At 31.6% G+C, this 22,919-nt stretch overlaps 1 protein-coding gene across 9 annotated transcripts in view; it reads right to left on the minus strand.

The window, feature by feature from the left end:
• The window catches only part of PIEZO2 (piezo type mechanosensitive ion channel component 2), a 545,237-nt gene that overhangs the window by 106,180 nt on the left and 416,138 nt on the right, over nt 1-22,919 (minus strand). For 5 of the 9 annotated variants that reach the window (XM_031946650.1, XM_031946651.1, XM_031946648.1 and 2 more), the window contains 10 exons: nt 21,468-21,698; nt 18,726-18,849; nt 17,202-17,491; nt 15,028-15,176; nt 13,987-14,160; nt 10,739-10,780; nt 4,106-4,138; nt 3,519-3,739; nt 1,932-2,092; nt 156-332 (listed from right to left, as the gene is read on the minus strand). In XM_031946650.1, coding sequence (XP_031802510.1) covers nt 156-332; nt 1,932-2,092; nt 3,519-3,739; nt 4,106-4,138; nt 10,739-10,780; nt 13,987-14,160; nt 15,028-15,176; nt 17,202-17,491; nt 18,726-18,849; nt 21,468-21,698 — 1,602 coding nt within the window. The remainder of the gene's footprint in view (nt 1-155; nt 333-1,931; nt 2,093-3,518; nt 3,740-4,105; nt 4,139-10,738; nt 10,781-13,986; nt 14,161-15,027; nt 15,177-17,201; nt 17,492-18,725; nt 18,850-21,467; nt 21,699-22,919) is intronic. The other 4 variants (XM_031946649.1, XM_031946654.1, XM_031946652.1 and 1 more) reach the window with 2 other exon arrangements.

The raw sequence follows: 22,919 nt of genomic DNA on the forward strand, positions 1-22,919 counted from the left end.
ATTGTGTTTCTTACACAAATTAAGAGCTATCTTCAAAAGGTGAAGATGGAGATTTTTAGAAATGCCTCCCCAACCTCCTCTCCCCCCAAATTTGGTTTTCTCCAAAGTGAATTTCCCCAAAAGTATAGTTAAGATTTCCCATCAGAATGGCTCACCCAGGTACAATTAACAGAAAATTTGACAGGATCAATGGTGGAAAGCTGGTATAACATTTTGCAGACAATAATCACACACGTCCAGACAGTGCAGATGCTTGAAGCCAGACGACGTAGTTGGGCATATGGCAAAGCAAAAGCCCAAGAAATCAAAAATACATAGTTGAAGAGAGACACCTAAGAACACAAAATCAGAAGATGGAGAGAAAGGGAAAGATGTAGAAGGTAAAGAAAAATAATGGAGATTTTTTTTAATGCTCTGTCAATTTAAATAGCTCCTTTGTGAAATTCAAAGACATATACATCATCATCACGATAATCATGATATCTTGTTTCATAAAGTGGCTATCCATATGATATTAAGAGATAGTTACAATGTTAAATCATTTTAAGTACCTAATCTTGAGCACAGAACACCACATGCCACAGCGATAGTAATGCTGAACATTCATTTAATCATTGACCAGGAATTTGTTAAGTACCTCTTATAATCTAGTTTCTTAGAAGAACACAATATAGATCTGAATGAACATTCACTATTTATCTCATCAGAGGACCAATTTAAAAAATCCACTGGAAGAACTATCAAAACCACCTTTAAGTGATGTTTTTCTCTTCTTTAGAATCTGAACCCTAGAGTTCTTGTTTGTAGAGAATGTATATTTGGGGGTGGCAGTAAAAGGTTATAGTTAATGTTGTTTTATTTTCTGTGCTTTAGAATTGCTTAAACCTGACATCTGATGTGACTAAAAAGTACCAAGTCCTCTTTTTAACATCCAGAAAAAAGGAAAACAAAAAATTACTTTAGTTCTATATTATTTAATAGTATTTTTTTTAATTTCAAGAGAATCTTTATTTAATGTATGACTCCACCACTTTTTTTCTCCAGTTTTCATATTGCTCATAGACAATTTTTTAAGAGATTCATGAAGACTATGCTGGAAACCAGCTTTATCTTGTAAACTGAAAATTTTTTTATGTGACACAAATAACATTTACTTCCTATCCTTAAAAAAAGATTAAGGAGACAATAGAATTCTATCTAATTTTATGTTTCATATAGCATCTGGAATTTTGATTGGACTCAGGAAATGAACAATGAAATATATTAGAATAGCTATTTGATTTCCTCTTTCCTAAGTCACTGATTAAAATCCTGAAAATGACAGAAATTCCACTATAAAATATTTTTCACGTTTGCAATGCTCCATGAATCTTTAAATCTGGTCACTCAGTTAGATTATAATCAGCCAATTTTGCTGATTAAGCATAGTCATAGTAAAAAAAAATAGAGAATCATAATAATGATAGCAATAAAAGCTCAAATTTATACAGCATCTTTTAGTCTTCAAATTGCTTACCTCACTATATTGGTCATAGATAATATAGATCATCCCTGTTCACAGATGATGAAGCTGATTGTCAGACTTATAAGATGATTTACTCAGAAGCACATACCTAGCCAAAATTGGAACTATGAATTAAATTTAGGTGTTCTGAACTCCTACTGCAGAACTCTCCTTTTATATTAGGAAAAATGATGAGAGAATTCATTAGGTAGCTCAATTTCTGTGCACTTTCCTAAAGGTAAGCAGTTTGTGTGACTAATGTATAAATGAAGAATTAACATGTTCCAACAATTCTGACCATTTGCTTTTTGAGTAGGAGAATATTGAATACAAATCCTATGGAAGACCATGATAAAGAGGAATAATATGGAGGATACACAAGATCTTCAGCATCTAAGCTCAACACGAGAATCAAAAGTGTACTTGCCTCTTTTACCGTAACCCAGATGATGTATGATGAAACAATTTTGATGATATGCAATTCCAAAATCCACCACATGAAAACCTGCAGTTTGTGAAAGTACTCCAGGAATTTTAAGAATAGTACTGTGAGACGGTCAATTACTAGATGCCATTTGTTTCTTATATCTGCAAAATAGTAAACTCACCTAAGAGAATGAAGAATTCTTTTTGGGTTATATTTTAGTGCTCTATAATTAGTGATGCTTAGGCTAATTTTTACAATAAAAATATAAGTAGGAAGTGAATAGGGACAGAGTCTTTGGCTTTATTCAACAAGCTTTCAACACTTACCATATGACAGCTACTCTGTATCAGGGCTAAAATAGCCCTTGATTTCAAGGGGCTTTGATTGGATTGGAGAAGAATGAAAGAATTTTCATGTTACCCAAAATATAAAATATATACAAATTAATTTGCAGAGAGAAACTAGCACTTAATTTTTTGAAGAAAATAAGGAATTTTAAGAGGTAGAGGAAGAAGTACATTCCAAGTATGGAGACAGAAGATAAAAAAAAAAATAACTTGATTATAAAGTAGATAAAGAAAGGTAATGTGGAGTAGAGTAGATTAGAATGGCAGCCAGATATCTAAGAATTTTATCAGCTAAAAAGAGTTTATATTTTATTCTTTTCCACTATTATAATCAATAAAACAAAAAAACACTCTTTTTTCTACTCAACACTGAGAACCATAACTGGTTGGTCTAGATCAATGATAAAGATTTCTATATTATTGTAAGTTATGGAAGTAATTTAGGGAGAATTCTTTGAGAGAATGTGGCATAATGAAGTTCTGTATATAGCCATTAAATTAGTATTATGTAAAGTTTTTACTTAATTTCCTTTCAAATACCACATGATAAATGGGCATCTTAAAGGAGTACTTTTAAAAAGTTTCCTACACTACTAGACTCTAATATTAGAGTAACAAATGTTTTGTGCTACCACATTCCTATTTATATGCTGTTGTTGTTCAGTCATTTTTCAATTATGCATGACTCTTTGTGCCCCTATTTGGCATTGCCATTTCCTTTTCTACATCATTTTATAGATGAGGAAACTGAGTCAAATAGGATTAAGTGACTTGCCCAGATTCACATAGCTAATAAGAATCTGAAACTAGATTTAAACTCAGGAAGATGAGTCTTTCTGACTCTAGGACCAGGATGGTATACCACCTAGCTACCCTTCCTGTTTATATAGAAATAAAATAAATTTCATTCAGTAAAACAAAACAAACAAACAAACAAAAAACTACCAAGTATATTGGTCATAATTTATAATTTAACATATCATGGCAGAATGTCTCTATGGTACATTATGATTTTTGTGTTCAATCTATTTGATAAGCATGATTGGGGAATCTGGAACAACTGATACTGGAATACTTTTAAACATTTTCCCTTTGTATATCTTCTATTCTCAGAAGTAAAATTGTCAGAGAAGCACTGAATTTTATAAGGCGAGATTACAGTAACTTCATTTTAATAAAAGTTGCCAGGATAAATATTTTTTCTTTGAAGTCAATCAACTTTTAGCTGAACACAAGCTACCTGAAGTTTCTTCTTCCTCCTCAGATTCCTCCTCTCCATCTTCATCTTCCTCTTCTTCATCTTCACTGTCTTTCCTATCCCCACCTTTTTCTTCTTCCTCATAGTACTCTTCTGTCTTCTCCTGACCATCCTCTTCAAGCCTCCTCATTGCCTCTTTTTCCATGCTTGCAGTCAGATTCATCATGGCGAGGTCTGGAAGGCTTCCCTCTGGGTTCGCCAGTCTGTTGGCAGAGAATGCCCAAGTAAATAGAGGAAATGGTATAATAAGCAATCTGAATGTGGGGACAAGCAAAATGAATATAAAACCAAAGCAAAAATTAATGCATGTACAAATGCCTTTCAACTGGTGAATGTTAACCTCTTTTCTTTCTTTTTTTTAAAAAGCACTTTCTACAAACACACTGCAAACTGAATTAGACTGAGTTAGTTTTTCTAACTCAGATTCTAATGATTAGTTAGTAATGAGTGCTATCAACACCTAAACTTGACATTTTTCCGAGGGGAAAAATGGTCAGAGTTTAGGATGTAGAAGCATGAAATGGCATCATGTAAGAGCAAGCATTTCATGGCTTCATAGGGGGACTTACTCATTTTGGTGGATTGGTAATTTTTTCTTGATGCTGCTCAAAGTAATTGAAATAGAAAGAAAAAAAAGGAGATGAGAACAGAGGAGTTAAAAGGAATGTCAGAGATTATATATCATGCTACATAACATCCACTAGTGCATTCCTGTATGCCACCTGCAGTAGCTTTCTAATGCCAAATGCATTCCAGAATGGCATTAATGACATGCATTTACTAAGAACTCTTTACCTAAGCATAGATGGATAGTGGAGGACAGCATTGTAAAAAGGTTGTAGAAACTCCCAAGGGATATTATTATGGCATGCTCTTTAGAAATGCAGCAAATTGTCTCACACAAATCATACCATTCACATTTCAAATAAGTTTTCATCTTTTCTAAATGTGTGCTTTTAGTCAACCTTTGTATAAACTCATTTCATTATATCCTTACTTAAAGCATTACACAAAGGAAGCCAAATGCTTTTAGCCTGAAGAAGTTTATTATGTGACCAGTTTTGGTATATGATGATTTAATATCTTACTCTGGACAGCAGTAAGAAGAAATGTGTGGCAACTCTGTGCATGAGTGAGAATGAGTTTTGAGGGAAGATAAATTTTATGTTTCTGGTCAATAAACCAGAATCACAGGGTTCAGAAACAATTTATTTTAACCCCTTTGTTTTATAAATGAAGAAATGGAGGGCCAATGAAATTAAATGACTTAAGATCACACTTCTCTGACTTAGTTTCCTCATTTTTAAAATAAAGAGTTTGGACTGGTAGAACTCTAAGGTTCCTTTCAACTTCAAATCCTGCCTACTAGAAAAGCTATTAAAATCAGACTAAATACAAACAGAATTGCCAATTCCTGAAAAACAAAACAAAACAAAACAAATTCCTACCAAAAACATAACATTGAATTAAGAGAGCAAGAATGTAGAAAGTTAAATGAAAAAACAATGAAGACTAAGTTAAAGAAAGATTCTCTCCACATTGGTGGGGGAATTTATGATGACTAATTCCTATTAGTCATTTTGCCCTTATCTTATGAATGTATATCTATCTGCAAATTTTTGCCCTTAGAAAATACATCTAATTTTAATTATATGACCACTTTTCACCATGCCAAAGTTCTTTCAATCATCTTTATGATGTATCTTATCAAAATTTAAGCCAGCTATTTTCTAATAGAAGAGTATGTATTTATTTGTTCTTCTAGCAATATCTCCTTACATAAATTACACCAGCATAGTATTTCCATTTTTCAATTTAGAAACGATTTCTTGCGATAACAATAAAGGATTCAATAGTCGATAATACTAAAAGGTATTGTATCTAAAGGATACATCAAAAGGGTCATCATATTGTATAAAGAATACTGGTCCAGCAGTCAGAGAACCTGGGTTCCAATTATTTCTCTGCTCTATTACTTATTGCATATGTGACCTTGGACAAATCCCTTAATCTTGCTGGGTTTAAAATGCATATATTTGCATATATTACATATGATTTTATGTATATATGATATAAAATGCCCTGTATTACACAAAAAAAATACTAATCTTGAAGAAAATTCTTCTCTCATCTTCTCTACTCAATACCTCATTATAAAAAGCCTTATCTGATCATTATTGCTAGAAAAGGTATGAAAGTGTTTGAAAGCACTACCAAAGCATACAGTGACACTATTTGGGATTTTTTTAGCAAAGATAAAGCAGTGGTTTTCCTTCTCCAACTCATTTTACAGATGAGGAAACTGAAGCAAACAGGGTTAAGTGGCTTGTCCAGGGTCACACGGCTAGTAAGTGTTTAAAGTCAAATTTGAACTCAAGATGAATCTTCCTGACTGTAGGCTTGGCACTTTATCTAGTGAACCACCTAGTTGTTCTAACTTTTTGATTCCATGAAATAAAATTTACTCCATGGATGAAAGACTGTCTTATGTCTATATGACTGTTGTGTAACTGTTATGAAAACTTTAATAAAGAGAAGAATATTATCAATTATAGATCTCAGAAATATAACTGAATGATAATTTTTAAACTTAACATAGAAAACTACTAACATCTTTATCCAATTCTATCAATCTTAGTTAAACATGCATAAACATTTATAAACACACTACAGGGATTTAAACTTTTCAGTTACTGCAAAGAAAGAAGAAATTTAAGTAAAGACTTGCTGCTTCTAGTTGCTTATGAGTCTACATTGGGGTTCTTTTAAATTTTAAATGGAGAAGGTGCCTTGTTGTATCAAACCTTGGACAATGAATCAATCACTACATAGTTAATCTAATTAATCACTTTGCCATAACCCTAGTAGAAGTAGATCCTGTCAATTATAAACACAGATTCAATGAATCAATCACTAAATGGTTAATCTGATTAAGCCAACCTAGCAGAGTTAAATCCTGTCAATTATAGACACAGATTCAATGAATCAGTCACTAAATGGTTAATCTAATTAATTCTTGGGCAACCACCCTGGCAGAAATAGATCCTGTCCATTATGCAAACATCCTCAGTCTTTTTTTTTTTTTTTTTTACACATGGATTATTTTGGAACATATACATAATACCAAAATAAATATGTAAAGCACCAAAAAAGAGGATCCTTTTTCATACTGAGGGGTGGAAACATTTCAAAGTCATAGAAAGAATGAGGCATTGCATTGAAATATAAAGAAAAGTGGAATTTGGGATTCCTTTTTCAAACTCAGGGTTGTCATCTAAGACATCCTAAGAGAATGGTAATGACAGAAGTGCAACTATAATCTTCCATACCTATATACCATATCTCTAGTCTATTTTCCTCCCACGGTGAATTTTCCTTTTCTTTTCCTCATATTTTATTTTATATTGCTTATAAAAGTGGGGCCATATACTTGTTAGTTAGGTTCTTCACTTCTGAGAATTTTTAATGTGCTTCTGACTATCTCTTTCTTAAATGTTCTTTTTATATGCCTTCCATTCTTCTGCAACTGGAAAGCCTAATATTGCATAAGTACTTCTGCAACTACAAATATTTCATCATGACATGGAGCAGCAGTTCTGTGAAGTAGACATGTAACTATGCTGGGACATATGTGGCCCTCATTCCAGCAGGAGATGGCTGGGTATCTAATAATACAAGATTTCTCAATAAGGTGATACTAGGAGAGATTAACAATATTTAGAAGCAGAGGTAAAGAGGTTTGACTTTGTCTTAGCACTAGATTTGGATTAATCTACCAATATCCTCATATCAAAATGTCCATTTAACAAAATGAAAATTCTACCAGAGTATCACCTCATTAATTTATGTCAACATATTTTTGGAATGGTGGATCATTCAAAGTGAATCTTGGTTGAACTTACCTTTGAACATGCTAGGAAGAAAGAGTTTGCCAAGCATATTAACACTGTAAACAAGACTTCAAGTGGAATGTTTAAAGTAACTAAGACAATAAATTCTTCCCAAGAACATCTAAAATACCCATTTTCATTTTATTGGTAAGCTAATTATAAATAATGGAAAGTAATTTCCGTAAGCAATGTTACTAGAGTATTTTGTCAGACCAGCTCTACTTATTTAATGCATATACTGGAAAAAAAATTCTTTCTTTTAAATATTCATACTTTTCATTAATTAAAATGAAAGCCCTTCACAAGGGCTAGTCCATGCTATTGATTTCCCATGGCATTTGCAACTCATGGAACAGGGAAAAAATGTTAGTGCTTAAGTCAGAGGAGCTGAGTTCAAATCTCAGCTTTCTATGTTACTAACTGGATGACTTTGGATAAGCCACTTAATTTCATTTGACCTCAGTTTCTTCATCTGTAAAATAAGAAGATTGAACCAGGTGGCCTTTGAGGTTGCTTTCAAATCTAGATTAATGTCACTATGACTCTATAGCTGATTTATTGAAACACTGTGATATAGCATGTTAATATACTGATTTTTAAGTAACCATTCAATTCAATTATATAAATGTATTAAATGTCTACTATGTACAAGGCTGTTCTGAATGTAAGAGATACAAATATGAAATAAGATATAGACTTTGTTATGAAAAAATTATCTGCCTGGAGTAACACAAGAAACTGTATACAATTGATATGTTGCTTGCATTTAGAACTACATCTTCCACTATAAGAGGAAATATCAAATTATGTCTGCATCAAAATATGATATATGGAATACTGTGGTCAGGAGTGAAATCTCCCAAAGTGTTATGGGAAATCTTAGGAGAGAAAGATCACTTTTAACAGAGTAGTTTCAGTAAAACTTCATAGTGAAAATGGTGCCTGAGTTAGTGCTTGAAGGAAGGGAAGGATGTCAAGAGGTAGAGATGGATGTGATTCATTCTAGGCATGGGAGTAAACCAAGGCATAAAAAAAGGGACAGACTAGGATGGATATGTGGGACAGTCAGAAATCTACTCTGGTTAGATGTACAGTACATGAAAGGGAAAAAATGTGACAAGAATCTGGGAAACGTAGGTTGGATCCAAATTAAGGCTAGTTTTTAATGTCAGGATAAGGAAGCAACTAAAGGTTTTTGAATAGAGGAATGATACACTATGGACTAGAGGTCAAAAATCAGAGTAGGGAACACTGGTTAGATGACCATTAAAATAGCTCCACAAAACAGCCCTTCAAATACTTGAACATTTGGTCCTATTGAGTTTTCTCTTCTACATATTAAACATCACAATTCTTTCAATTGATCCTCATATAACATATGATTTAAAAATGTCCTGAAAACATTAAAGAGCCACAGAATGATAAATTTTTAACATTAATTTCATCATATGTGCTGATTTTGTTTGGTTTAGGAATTTTTAAACAAATCTTGGTATTAAAATAGAACATTGAAAGGATCCCCTCTGAGTCTGGGTAAATGGTGAGAGGTGCCTCTTCTTGAAACAAATCTGAAATAACTGCCATAAGGCCTTTTCAATAGCATGGAGTCAATTAAGGGGCTCTGTAGGAAAATAAATAAACAAATGTATACACACATACACACAGAGCAGAAAGTTACTTTTTACTGTGCCCCCTTATTTTATATTATGCCTCCTGGAGCTCCTCCTGCAACAACAAATAAATGCATTAGGAGCATCACCTTCTAGAAGGATGTCACTGAAAAAGGCCACTGAAAGTCTCACACTGGAGTTTAATAGCTATACTTTTTCTACATAGGTCTGAAAATCTAAGTGTGATCTTTCTGCAGTAGAGATGATAAAATGTTTATTAAATTCAAAATATATCAAATAATGAGATTTGTTTTGAATCACAAATAGCAAAAAAAAAAATAAAATCAGTTGATTTGCTTTGTTAATGGCTACTGTGGCTCAATAGATCTTATGTCCTATTTTCACAGAATTTACTATTTAAGATTTAATTCAAAGATTGAGTCTAAATTCAAGGGTTAAAAAAAAACAGTTTATTGGCTAAAAATTTAAGGAAGTGGTGTTTTTGTGTTTGTGAATTGAATACAAAGTAAATAATAAAATCATAAACAGTAAGATAAATTTGGAAAAATAAAAACCATCTTGGGAACTGTGATATCTAAAATTCATTCAACTCTCTGCCATTGATTTTCTATGTAAAATTTGGAGATTGGATTAAGTTTTTTCCTAGCTTTGAAAATTTCATAAAGAAACTATACTTATGTGTTTACCAATTTTATTTCATGTGTTCAGTTATATCCAATTTTTTGTATGACAATGTTGTCCATGGGATTTTCTTAGGAAAGGAAATTTTTTTAGGGAAGATAATGTCATTTCCTTCTCTAATAGATTAAGATAAACAGAAGTTAGGTGAGGGTCACACAAGTAGTAAGTGACTACTTATTGGGACTGGACTGGTTCTGGATTGAACTCAGGTCATCCTAACTCCTGCTCAGCATTCTATCCACTGAACCACTTAGCTGCCTCCTGATATTTCTTCACAGTACGCCAATCTCTGAACTAGCTTTTTATTCCATTATTAACATAGAAATAATATAGAATTTTAAATATTTGGGCATTGATATGCATGAGCTAAACCTTTTTATGACACCAACTACTACCTTTTATGGAATTTTGGATGGATTTGTCAACTTTTCCACTATATTATAAAATCAGAAATCTTAAAAATGACAGATGTAGTCTTAATAGATTTTATACACTCATAATACCTAACACTGTCACTTCTACTCAGTAGGTACATCAAATATATTAAAGCCCAATGTTCCTTATTCCAAGTGTTTTGTAATTCTTTCCCCAAATGGATGAGATTTTTTTAATGCCAAATAAATATTAATGCTTTGGAAAGTGAAGATATATTAAATTGATTGAAACTGGTATTTTTATCATCTTCTTTTAGTCATATATTTCTGATATCCTTCTGTAAACAGACAAGATTAAAATTAAGCCTTTGAACTACAAAATTCTATGAAGAGAACTAAGTGGTGAAATAGTTTCAAATGGAAAAGAAAAGGACTAAGTAATGACCATATTAAAAATGTCCAAATTCATATGGCAGAAAACATAACAAACGAGCTAATGCTAAATATATATTCATGAAAATACCTTAGTACTGTTCATATGAATATTTTTTCTTTTACTTAAGTAGGGAGAAAAACAAATCAAGGCACAGTATTTAGAAAAAGAAAGGAAACATTGAAGTACCCACCTATTTATTATTAGATATACACGACCATTGACTTTGGCATGGCTACAAGGTGAGAGACGGAAGCACAAGAATACATGTGATGGCAATAGGAAACAAGTTAAAGAGAGAAAAAGGAAATTATTAAATAGGAATGAGTGAAGAAGTGTCTTAAAGAGACATATATAGAACAGATATATCATTATAATATTATCCCTATGGAACTGACTGTTTTGAAAGTTTCCCTATCATGCAGTGAAAAAATGTTGGCAACATAATACAGGAGCAATATAGAATATAGCCAAAGCAAAAGAGTTTAAGAACAAGAGATTATTTGTCTCTTTTTTTATTTGTGCCTCCCCCAATCATGGTTTATTAAATTTCTTTAGATTTTAACTTCTATCATATATTTTTGAATGAAAATAAAAAATGTAAAATATCCATTTATTCTTCTGGATGAAAAATATTACTAAATAATCATGTTCAAGCATACATCTAAAGGTGTTCAATGTTTTAAAAAAAAATAACTGTGGTGTGTGTGTGTGTGTGTGTGTGTGTGTGTGTGTGAGTCTATTGACTTATGTAGGCTGCCCAATCTTAAAATGAATACCTTCAATTTCATATAGATAGAGAGACATGTATCTAGGATAGATATGTCTGCATAAATTTTTGGCATCAATTTTCTACAGAAATATGTGTATATAGATAAATATATGTCAGATATGCCTTTAAAATATGTCATGTTGGCTAAGTCAGTGAAATGCAGACAGGCCTGATTCTGAGATGTATGTATATATGTATGTATGTATAGTGTGGTTTACATAGTAGTTCATGTGCCTATCCACAAAAACATGAATTTTAAACATTTTCATATACATATATATATATATATGTATACTATACATAAATAATATGCAAAATAGAAAGAAAGTAAGAAGGTAGCTGGCTTTTAAAATAGCAAATAGCAATGGAGAAATGAGCATGAGTCATATTTAAAAAAAAAAATCATTCTTGTTAATTGCTCTCATATTCCACGAAGGCAGATTTAGAGAAATCATAAGAGGTTGTTCAAACCAAACTCTCAAATCATTTCCCTTCCCTGCATCATTAAAATAAAAAAAATACATTTATCACCATGAATCTTTTGAAAAATAATTATGTGGAGGTATAAAATTAAGATGTTTTAAATGCTTTCAGGGGCATTTAGGTGGATAGAACACTCAAATTGGAGTTAGGAAGACAGGAGTTTAAATCTGTCTTCAGATACTTAATAGGTGTGTGACCCTGGGCAAGTTAGTTGGCCCAGTTTCATCATCTGTGAAATGGAGATAGTAATAGCACCTACTTCCCCTAGTTTTTGGGAGGTTTAAAACAGATTATAATTGTAAAGCCTTAAGCAGAGTGCCTGGCACATAACAATGTTAGCTATAATTTTTATTATAATTAATTATGCAAAGGCAATTAGAAATAATGGAGTCTATTAAACTATTGAGTAGTGGGTTTTTATACTTACATTACTATCATAAAATGCTATCTTATTAGTTATTTTTTTTCTACTCTTTGAGCTTCTGGAAGGACATTTTTCAAGAAGAGAAATGAACATCTCTCTTTACAGAATTCTGCTGACTACCTGAGATAACCTTTGCTGATTTCTCACTTTAAGATTTCTATGACAAAGACATTTTAAAGCCAGAATTTAGAGTTGTTAGTGTTTTGAAGAGGACAAGTAATAGGTTTTTCTTTTCACATAAAAAAAGTGAATTTTTGGCTCATCTTTCATCAGAATCATGCAGTGGCTTGAAGGATGTTGAGGGGACCAACACAGGAAGAATAGAAAGAAGTACTAGAGTCTTGGCACAAGCAGAGACTTTGAAAGCAGCAATCTAAATTGTATAATCGAATCCACACTGTGTGTATAGAAACTACTGCTGCGATTACTTCAAGAAAGAAGTCTGAGTGGAAATAATAGACTTTCCACATGCTTGACGAGCCCTAGGAATTAATATCACTGCTGGTCCATGCAATTAGAGGGTCAGAGTCCAGTTTACTGCATGCTTGAGCTCATGGGTAGCATACAGCTTACATTTGTGTCCTGTTTTGCAAAGAGGCAACACACATGACAAAAATAACTATCTCCAGAATCATCTCTTCTGTGCTTAAGTGCTCTTAAAAGAGAAATAGAGAAAGAAGGGAAACAAAAATTTAGGGGATAAAAAGACACTATTAAGAATCTACTGACTAGTTTCCTTTCACCAAAAATTGTTTGCTGTCCAAGAGACCATCTTGGTTATTTTGATGTAACCCTTATATCTGAAAGTGAGGTGATGACTCCCTAGTTCATATAACATCTTATGTAAACAGAACCACCGCTGATGCCATACAATGCTTTGCCATTGTCAAGAAATTTCAAATGTAAATAAACTTAAAAAAATTAAAAGTAATTTCTTTATGTGTAGACTATGACAAAAAAAAACCCCTCTAAAGTTGATTTCTTGCTGTCAGCCAATGTGATTCTGAATTGTTTGTCCCAGGGACCCCAACTTTAATTGAAAAAGTACCTTTGATTTTTCCAATAATATATAAATACTGATTTGGTAATAATTGTAATGAGATTCCAAATTGCTCTTTAGGATTGGTTGCCAACTATGTACCATCTTCTCATGAATTTCAGAGAGAGATAGGCACTACTGACATATGGCCTAGGGATTCACCTGTAAGGTTGCAAGAACAATAAATATTTATTTATTAAATATAATAAATCATGATCTGTTGGTTGAAGAATCCTGAATTATTCAAACCTGAACTACTCAATTGGAGTGTGCTCAGAAAAAATATCAAAAACAAATTTAATTAATATTAACAAAATATGATAAGGAAGGTGCAAAATATTTAAAGATGACATCATATAATACTCTTTAAAGTAAATTATAAGGAGTGCTGGAGTTTATACTACTATTCTCCAATTAAAAAAAAAATCTAAATATACACAAAACAGTAGTTGCCGACCAACTATTCTCTAAATTATCTAATGAATATGACTTCTTACATTGGAACTTTTATCTACACATTTGTGCCAAGTTAATTAATATTCAATTCAAGAGAGGTCAGTTGAATTTTTCATATCTTTTTTTTTTTTTTTTTTTTACTTTTTTTTGACTGAACTGGAAAATATGCAAAAATCTAAGGTTTAGACTAACTGTGGAATCATAGGCTTAACAAATAATCTTCCTTTAAGGTGAACATTTGGAAGGACAATTAGACATTTTATTTACCTGTAGATGGTGTTGTCCTCTTTGCTGGGTATAGACTTTAAGTCTGTGAGCTCCAGGAAGCGGTCATGGAAATAATGAAGATGTAATATGCACACAAGTAAAAAGGAAGTTGGGATAAATATGCGAGTAAATAACTCTGTAATAGTAAACTTCTTCAAACCAAGATCTTCTAGCCTGGAAAAGAAAGTCAGAATACCACTCAGTCATTTAAAAGGTACCCTACAGATCTTTGTAGATATTATATGTAAACAGAAATACACATTCATGAAGTTATGGTTGTACCTTTCAAAATGTAAGATATTACATTTTGAGATTCTTAGAAAAAAAGATGTAGAAAATATTGCTGTTAAATTCCCTACTTAGATTTATTATCCCTAGAAGGTACCAAAGATTCATTATGACAAGCTACTATCATTTCTTCATATTCTACTTGGAAAATACTCTTTTGGCTATTAATTATCATGTTAACTTTATATATTTCTCTGATTTTCTTCATTACAAAGATATAAACACAGAGAGAAAAACTTACACACACATATACACAGAGACAAATACTTCTAGTACAGGAAAGATAGACAACCTATGCATATTTTCAAAACGTTGACCTCTAAATACCTTCTACAATCTTGTAGACATATCATAGAAGTATCATTGAGACATATTATATATCCCAATTGGCTTATGAAGGAAGGTTTGTAACTGGAAGTTCTCTATATTTAGAGGACTTTCTTCTATATATGTGTAAGACAACTTCTCTTATAATGAGAATTAGCACCCTATTCTTTAGTAGGCAAAATTGTTGGGGAAAAATAAAAATAAAGAAATTTTCCTCATATAAATATAACTGGCTTAAATAATATTCCAAGTCACTGTTTAAGTAAAGCAAAATCATTCACATATCTAGTTCCAAAAATTAGAGCAGAAATTTCATCACAATTTCCCATTTTTAATACAAACATTCAAAAATGCTTCCAAATGATATAGATAGATCTTGATCATATCCACCATTCTAATAACACAAATCAAACTAAACATACTCACTTTTCTTTATTTAATCCTGTCATATTCTCCCAAAGGCCTGGAAAGTTTTCAAACTGATATGTGTATATGAATATAAGCACCAGCATAGTGTAAATAACAACTGACATCCAAAAATATTTTAGTATCTTCCTCCACCATTCATAGTGGACCTGGGAATGAGACATTGAAAAAGAACAAATAAATGTTATAGGATGATTGATGGATTAAATATGTTTAGCTAATATGGAAAACTGGATTTGTAGTAATTTTGAGGCTATCAACTCTGCTCACAATATATATGAACATTTGTGTATGTATCATTATATATGTATAAAGAAATCTTCCTATTTTTATATAGGTGGTTTCAATGTTCTGAGATATAGAATTTATATGGCTTTATTATAAAAATGTTGATATTTATGAGAAATCAATTAAATTTTGAAGAAATTAAAAATTATGGCTGATTTCAAGTGAATTTTTTTTTTCATTATTCATATGGTTAGTTCATATTTGTTTATATTTTGATTAACTTTCTTGTAGATAAACTATATTTGGATTTTGATATTATATTGGCTTCTTAATTGTCTTGCTCTTCATGCTACAATGAAAAAAAACATTCACTTACTATCTGTGTTACTCTGGGTAAGACACTTAACCCTTAGGGGCTTCAGTTTCCTCATTTGTAAAATGGAGGAGCAAATTTAATAGCCTCTAAGGTCTTTTCCTTCTTTAGCTCTATGATCTTAACAGATTACAGATTCATTAGAATATTATTTTTAATTCTTTTTTTTTTGAAGCCCTCTATAATAAGCTGAATGAAGATAAGCCATTTTACTGATGCTTTCACCAATATAATGACCCAGTATAATCCTACTGAAATGAGATTTTGCTTTCCTTTCCCCTCCCTAATCTTCCTGATTTTAGATTTTTATTGGTACAGAAAACTCCCAAATAGGAGACTCTGTCTACTAGTGGAGTACCTTTTTTTGCAACATGCAGTCTTAGAATTGCCTCTAGGACACTGAAAGATTGCCTAGAATAAATATAACCAATCTATGCTAGAGACAGGATTTGAACCCAATTCTTCATAGTTCTAAAATAAGTACTCTCTACATTAGGACAACTATTTCCTTTTTCAATTTGCTTCAATAGTTCTTTCTGGCCTTAGAGAGACATGGACACTAATCATTTCTCTGAAACTTATATTTTCATGATGTAGGCAAATCTTCTAGCTTCTGAATCTTATTTTTCTTTTCTACAAAACTGCACTAATTATTGATGTTGTAATCACCTTTTTTAATTTATTGGGAAGCAAAAATAAAAGAAAGTTTATAAAGAGCTTTGCAAACTTTAAAGGACAAGATGTCAGTTACTATTAGTTAACATGGAATCCAGGGAATATAACCAGCTTTTATTAACAAAAGGTATAATTACTAAGCAAAACATATAATTATGAAAAATACCATATCTGGGATTCAAAATCCAAATATAAATGCCCCAAAGGAAGCAGTTGGTACTTTAGAATATCTTTGCTACAAGAGTGAGCTCTCAATTGAAATAGGTGAATTCTAAATTAGTCAGACAACTTTGAATAAAACCCAACTTTAAATGATTTTAAAAATATTACATATTGGCTTCAGAGATCTGGGGTTTTGTGAATTTTAGTGTTTCTTTCAGAGTGTAGAGTCCAACTCATTATGTCTTAGTTAATGGTCTTTGAAAATTATGATGGTTGAAAAATGTATCACCCTGTGGCCAATCTGTTGACAAGATTTTCTGAATTTAGCCTAGTTCATCTTCTGAAACAGACACTTAATCTATCATCATGTTGTATGCAAAGCCTTCTTAGTTTAAGTAGAATATATAAGAACTTCGACTCTGTTTGAATAATCTATCCAAGACTATTATCCCCTCCATACCCTGATGAAGTATTGGAGGAAGAGAAACTTTATGAACATTCATTTTTAAAAATCCAAATATTCTCATACTCTAATTCTGAAGAACTGCATCAATTTAAAGTAATGCTTTCAAATTCTAGAACTTACTAAAAGCAAACTCTTTCATCCACCTCTATATTCTTCATCCAGCTCGTCACTTAATTCATCTATTCTAGAGATTGAAATAACATGACAATTCTTCAAATGAATCCCTTAGAATCTATATGCAGTACCTAGTATGGTTTGCCTTTTACATACCTGATACAATGCCACACAAAACAGGAAGAGCACCATATAGATGATTTTGTACATTACAATTCTACCCTCAAAGCTGACAAAGAAGAACATTCCTCCACAAACATAAATCCAATATTTAATGAACATGGCCATCACCAAATTTCCCATCACTTTCATAATGTCCTGGTCATCATCATCTTCATCATGATCTTCTTCTTCTTTCTTGCTTTCCTGCTTTTTTATCTTTCCTTTATCTTGTTCTTTTTCCTTGGGTTCTCCTTCCACTTCTATGTCTTGAAGTTCATCATCTTCTAAAATTAAAAAAAAAAACTGTTGTTGTTATTCTTAGCTAACAGTCTGAATATAATTACATTTGGACAAAATGCAATTTAAATCTGTTCTGGGGCCCTTTACCTTTTCCCCTGAGGTCAATACTTAAACATCTGTCATTACATATTTGATTGTAATAATCCAGCAGATCTGATAAAACACAGTCAAATATTATTTTGAGTTAGAGTTTGAGTTTGAGTTAGACTTAAATTCTATCTTGTTACTTTATAAAGAAGATCTATTCCTTCCAGCTCCATATTCAACAATCTTAGGCAAATAATTGGTTGATTCATAAATAAAACAACATCACACCAATTGTTGGGCTGAATTGAAAAATTTATTGTACAATATTTATTGCTTAATCAAATAAAATAATATAATATAACAATTCAATAGAAAGATAAATAATATTCACCTGGAAGCCAAAAGGTAAACATTTAAGCTTTTATTATTATTATTGATCCATTGTTATTGAGTCATTTTTGCTTGTGTGTCTCTCTTTGTGATTCCATTTAGGGTTTTCTTGGTAAAGATACTGGAGTGGTTTGCACATTTCCTTCTTCAACTTATTTTTCAGATAAGGCAGCTGAGCAAACAGGATTAAGTGACTTGCCCAATGTCATACAACTAGTAAATGAGATCAGATTTGAACTCAGGAAGATAAATCTGAGTCCAAGCTTGACACTCTATCCACTAAACCACCTAATAGGTGGAGAGGGGGAAAGTTCCTATTACTAGAGTTAAAGAAAAACTCAGATAATGATTATTCTTTCCTCTGGAAATAATAATTTTTAAAACAAAAGATTAATCAGCCTACTATTTAGGTATATTGAGATTTTTAATAAAAGATTATGAATATTTTCTACCCTCTCTAGTCATAGGGGTTTAGTTCCTTTTGATAAGTGACAGGAAATATTCATCAAAAGGAATTTAACTTTTATGACCAGAGAAGGTAGAAAATATTCCATTTCTTTTCTTGTACTAAGAAGAATGGTTTAAAATTAAAGAATAAGTTGGTGATGATGATGATGGGTTAGTACAGAATATCTTCTTGGTCCTCTAACTCTTTATTGATTCTATATTATGAACCTGTATTCTAAATGATTAACAGATAATTTTTATGCACTAACTATGCACATGGCATATGTTGGGCACATAGCATGGATGATAAGGAGTTTACACTTTAGTATGCATAGGACACTTTACCCACTTTACCTTTTTCCTCATCTTCCTGGCTTCCAATTTTAACCTCAGATAAAAGAGCTTCCTTTAATTGTAGTGCTTTTTGCTCTGTGAGGTGCTGTCTAAGCAGCAGCCAGAAAGTAATGGTAAAAAGAATCTGAAAACAGAAAGGAAACTCATTAACCAATTAAAGTGTAGCTAATATTTCAACAAACTGATGATTAAAATTTCTCACTTCTGAGGTGAGGATGAGGATGGGACTGATATGGGGAGAAAAAACAAGTTGAGTATGCCATTTGAGGTGGAGTCAGTTATCCATTTTATTTTATTAGAGATAAGTTTGCTTTTCGATTCCCTTTCATAAAAATGCCGGCACACACTTACTGAGTGCCAGTAATGTACTCTGCATTGTAAGAGACCCTGAAGAAGAATGATGATGATGCATTCTCTGCGCAGTGACTGCACATTCTAAATTGCTTCCATCTGGGCAGGAAATCAACTTTTCAACAAGTGTTCTCCCTCAAGATGCTTGTCCTTGGTTGATTTCCTGTCCTCATTATGGCCCTGTTACTATTTTTAAATAAGAATAGGCTCCCCTTTTAAATCTTGCAATGTCCATTATAGACAGGAAGGAAAATGCATAATAGAAAATAAAACCCATTATTATTTCAATTATCATCCCAAAGAAGAAATAAGGAAAAAAAAAAAAAAACCAGATGAGAGCTAGAATAACCACATTTTTTATAACTGATTTTTAACCGTCAGGGAGAAAATTATAATTAATACTGTGATGACTTATGAGAACTGCTTTCCTAATTAAGCATATGTCCTTTTTCATATTGATCTCAGTGTTCAGAGAGAATAAATTCAACTAAAAATCTCCCCAGGAAAGAATTTTGGGATATTCTTTGTTATTTTTCCCTACTAAACATCAATTTAAGATAGCATTTCCCCTTATCTTTTCAGCAAATTCAAATATATGAGACACTAACATATCTAGAAGTCTCATAAACAATTTTAGAAAATGGCAGTCACAAATCTATGTATCTTATTTTATTCTAAAAGAATGCAATTTTTAGACAAGAGCTTTAGAATCTTAGTATTGCTTAATTAAATCTATAATTGTGGGTCACCAAACTTTTCCCTCCATTATGTAACTTTCCTAGTCAGATTTCTGTAAATATGTACCTTCTCTTTACCACTGATATAAGTATATTAATGAGAAAGTGGAATTCAAGTTAATATATGTGATTGTAATATATTTTATTTTGCATTCCCTTTAACATATTAGTATCTATAATAAATTTCACTTTGTAGTTAAATAATGGTTATATTTAAGATAAAATGTGTTGGGTGTTATAAATATCATTCATTGGAGGTATAGGTTTACCTTATAAGGTTGTGAGGGTCTCCAAAGAGATAAGTAGGGAAAGTATCATCAACAAAGTAATCTCTATGACTCTCAGAAAACTTGAATATAGTCCTGTGGTGGCAGCCTATCTTTTAGAACCCAGACCTTCAAGGATAAGGGCAAATTGAAGTGTACAACCTAGAGAGTGACTCAGGATCCAAATATCCTTATGTAAGAAGTTATATGTATATGTCTATATATATATTATGACATTCATTGGGTGGCTGTCTCATTTCACACTTAATTAAGGATGACTATAATGACATCTTTCACATTTTATAGATTTTTCTACTAAAATATTATCATTATGAAGTTTATTAGAAGGACTAGACATCCATTTAATGCCATTGTAGAGAAATAGACATAACAGGAGAATTTCTGTTATATCTATTTTTACAGGTTATTTGCTTTGCTTGACAACTTAAGACAATACCATTACAGATGACTGAAACTTTAGGCTGTCATTCACACAGTGGTAACCATACTAAATGTATGCTGTCTTGTTAACAAAACAGAATTTTTGTTAATTCCACAAGGTATATAATTCAGAAATCAATCTGCTGTTGAAAAAAGAGACAAATAAAAATGAATGAAGAAAAATAATGAAGCATTTATGAGCAAAATATATATATCATGATACTATCACTGGGAGAAAGAAAATATTAAAGTAACATATCTGATTTCCAAAAATGTGTGCTTATGGCAGGATGAAAGTATAAAAATAATTATCTTTATCAATATTCACTGATCATCTATAACAGGTTAATTAGGCTTACAGAAATGTAACCATCTCTTTAACTGTCACATACAGATATAGTATCTTTCAACCCAAAACAGCTTCTATAGTTTTCCTGTTTTGATACCCATGCTTTTTTTCCAAACACCTCTTTTTTTGGTATAAACCAGTGGTGTTAAAACTCAAATGTTGAATATTGACTTAGAAACCCATAAATTAACATTACCTAAATTGCATTGTATTTTTTGTTTTAATAAAGATTTCTAATATATTTTAATCTGGTTTCATCCACGTTCAATTTTTTGGGAGTTTTGTAGGTAGCATGTTGCTGTCTGATACCTCTCCTTTATAAATCCTTTTATTATTGCCTTATAAAAACAAAAACAAAAACTAAGTAAATTTAATAAGGAAATTAATTTATAGAATTTTATGTTTATAAGAATGAATTATGGGACATAATAAATGTTTAAAATAGTTCCTCTATTTTCTTCCTTTATGAAAACAATGGTTTTTGTTTTTTTTTGTGAAAAAGATATTATTTAATACCTGAAGGATTATTACAAAAATTTTGCTTTGAAATGATTATTACTTCATATCCTCTCACTGTGTTGCTATCCAATCTTCTTACCTTTGATGCAAGTTCCCCTGGTGCTTTTTTTTCTAGAAATCCTGGAACCTCTTTAATTTCCTCAAGGTCAAAAGACCATATGTATTGTAATGTCAGTAGTAGATTCCCATAAACAACCATGAAAGGAGAACTGATCATTGCATATTTTCTTCTATTGCGAATCATCCAAAGAGTGCAAGACCAAATCAACAGTACAAAAGTCAGCCAGCTATGATATGTAATACTCCAGGCCTCAGTGGAAAAACAAACAAACAAAAAGGTAAATCCATAATGGTTAACAGAACTTTAAAACCATTTCATCTTAGAAAATTAAAATTTGATTAAATAAAAAAGCCTATATTTGGTTAAATAATACTTTAATTGAAAGTGATTTGGAAATTGAAGGGAGAGCATAACAAAAAACTAGTATTTACCTATTTTATATACCAACATATCTGGGATGATGTAAAAATTTCTTGGGCTAAAAGGGATCCTAAGTGGAAAAAGCTTCAAGAAGCCCCGCTTTAAACAGTTCTTGGGGGCTATTTTAAAAAGTCTTCTATCCTAACTCTACCTGTCTCTTCTTCCTGTTTTATATCAGAATAGTTAGCACAAACTATCTTAAATTTTCTTGCCTTTCCATACACTCTTTTTTTCTCTTAAAAGATTAGAGGCTGGCCATTATGGGTACGTGTGTACATATGTGTTTGATTGGTGATGTGTCACATATTTGGAAGTTAGAAGATAAAAATGTTTAAGAACTACTAGTACAGTACTATATAATAATAGAGTACTAGTATTAAGACATATAAGATAGATTCAGGATCTTTTAAAATATGCATATCAGTTTTAGTTCTCTTGATAAGGATTTAGTATACATATATACATATAAATACATTATATACAAAACATTCTTATATATGTGTGTGTATATATCCATATATATGTATGTATTTATACACACACATATATGTATATAAATGGTTGTATGCAAGGCAACTACTCATGTGAATCCAATTATTCAAAGTTAATCCTAAGGTGAGCCTGTCTCTTTCTAGTGATGTCTTGTTCACAATGTTCAAATGTCATACATTTTACCATTCAGTCAATCAACATGTGTAACTGTAGATCAGGAGATAAACAAAAAGAGATAGAGATCTGTGAATCATTTGTATAGAGATGATAACTGAACATGTGGGAGCTGAGAGATCATCAAATGAAGTTAGATAGAAAGAAAAGAAAAGAGGGCACAAGACAGGTCACTGAGATAGTTGAATTAAGACATGGATGAAGATCTAGCAAAAGAGACAGAAATAACCATTAGAAAAGCTAGAGGCAAGGCAGAGTCATAAAAATCCACTGAGAAAAAAGTACTCAGGAACAGAAAGAATTCATCAGAATCCAATGTTGTGGAGAAATCAAGGAGGATGAATATCTAGAAGAGGCTATTAGATTTTGGAAACAAGTGATTCT

The sequence above is a fragment of the Sarcophilus harrisii genome, chromosome 1 (genome assembly GCF_902635505.1).
Source record: "Sarcophilus harrisii chromosome 1, mSarHar1.11, whole genome shotgun sequence".
In the NCBI taxonomy this organism is placed as follows: domain Eukaryota; kingdom Metazoa; phylum Chordata; class Mammalia; order Dasyuromorphia; family Dasyuridae; genus Sarcophilus; species Sarcophilus harrisii.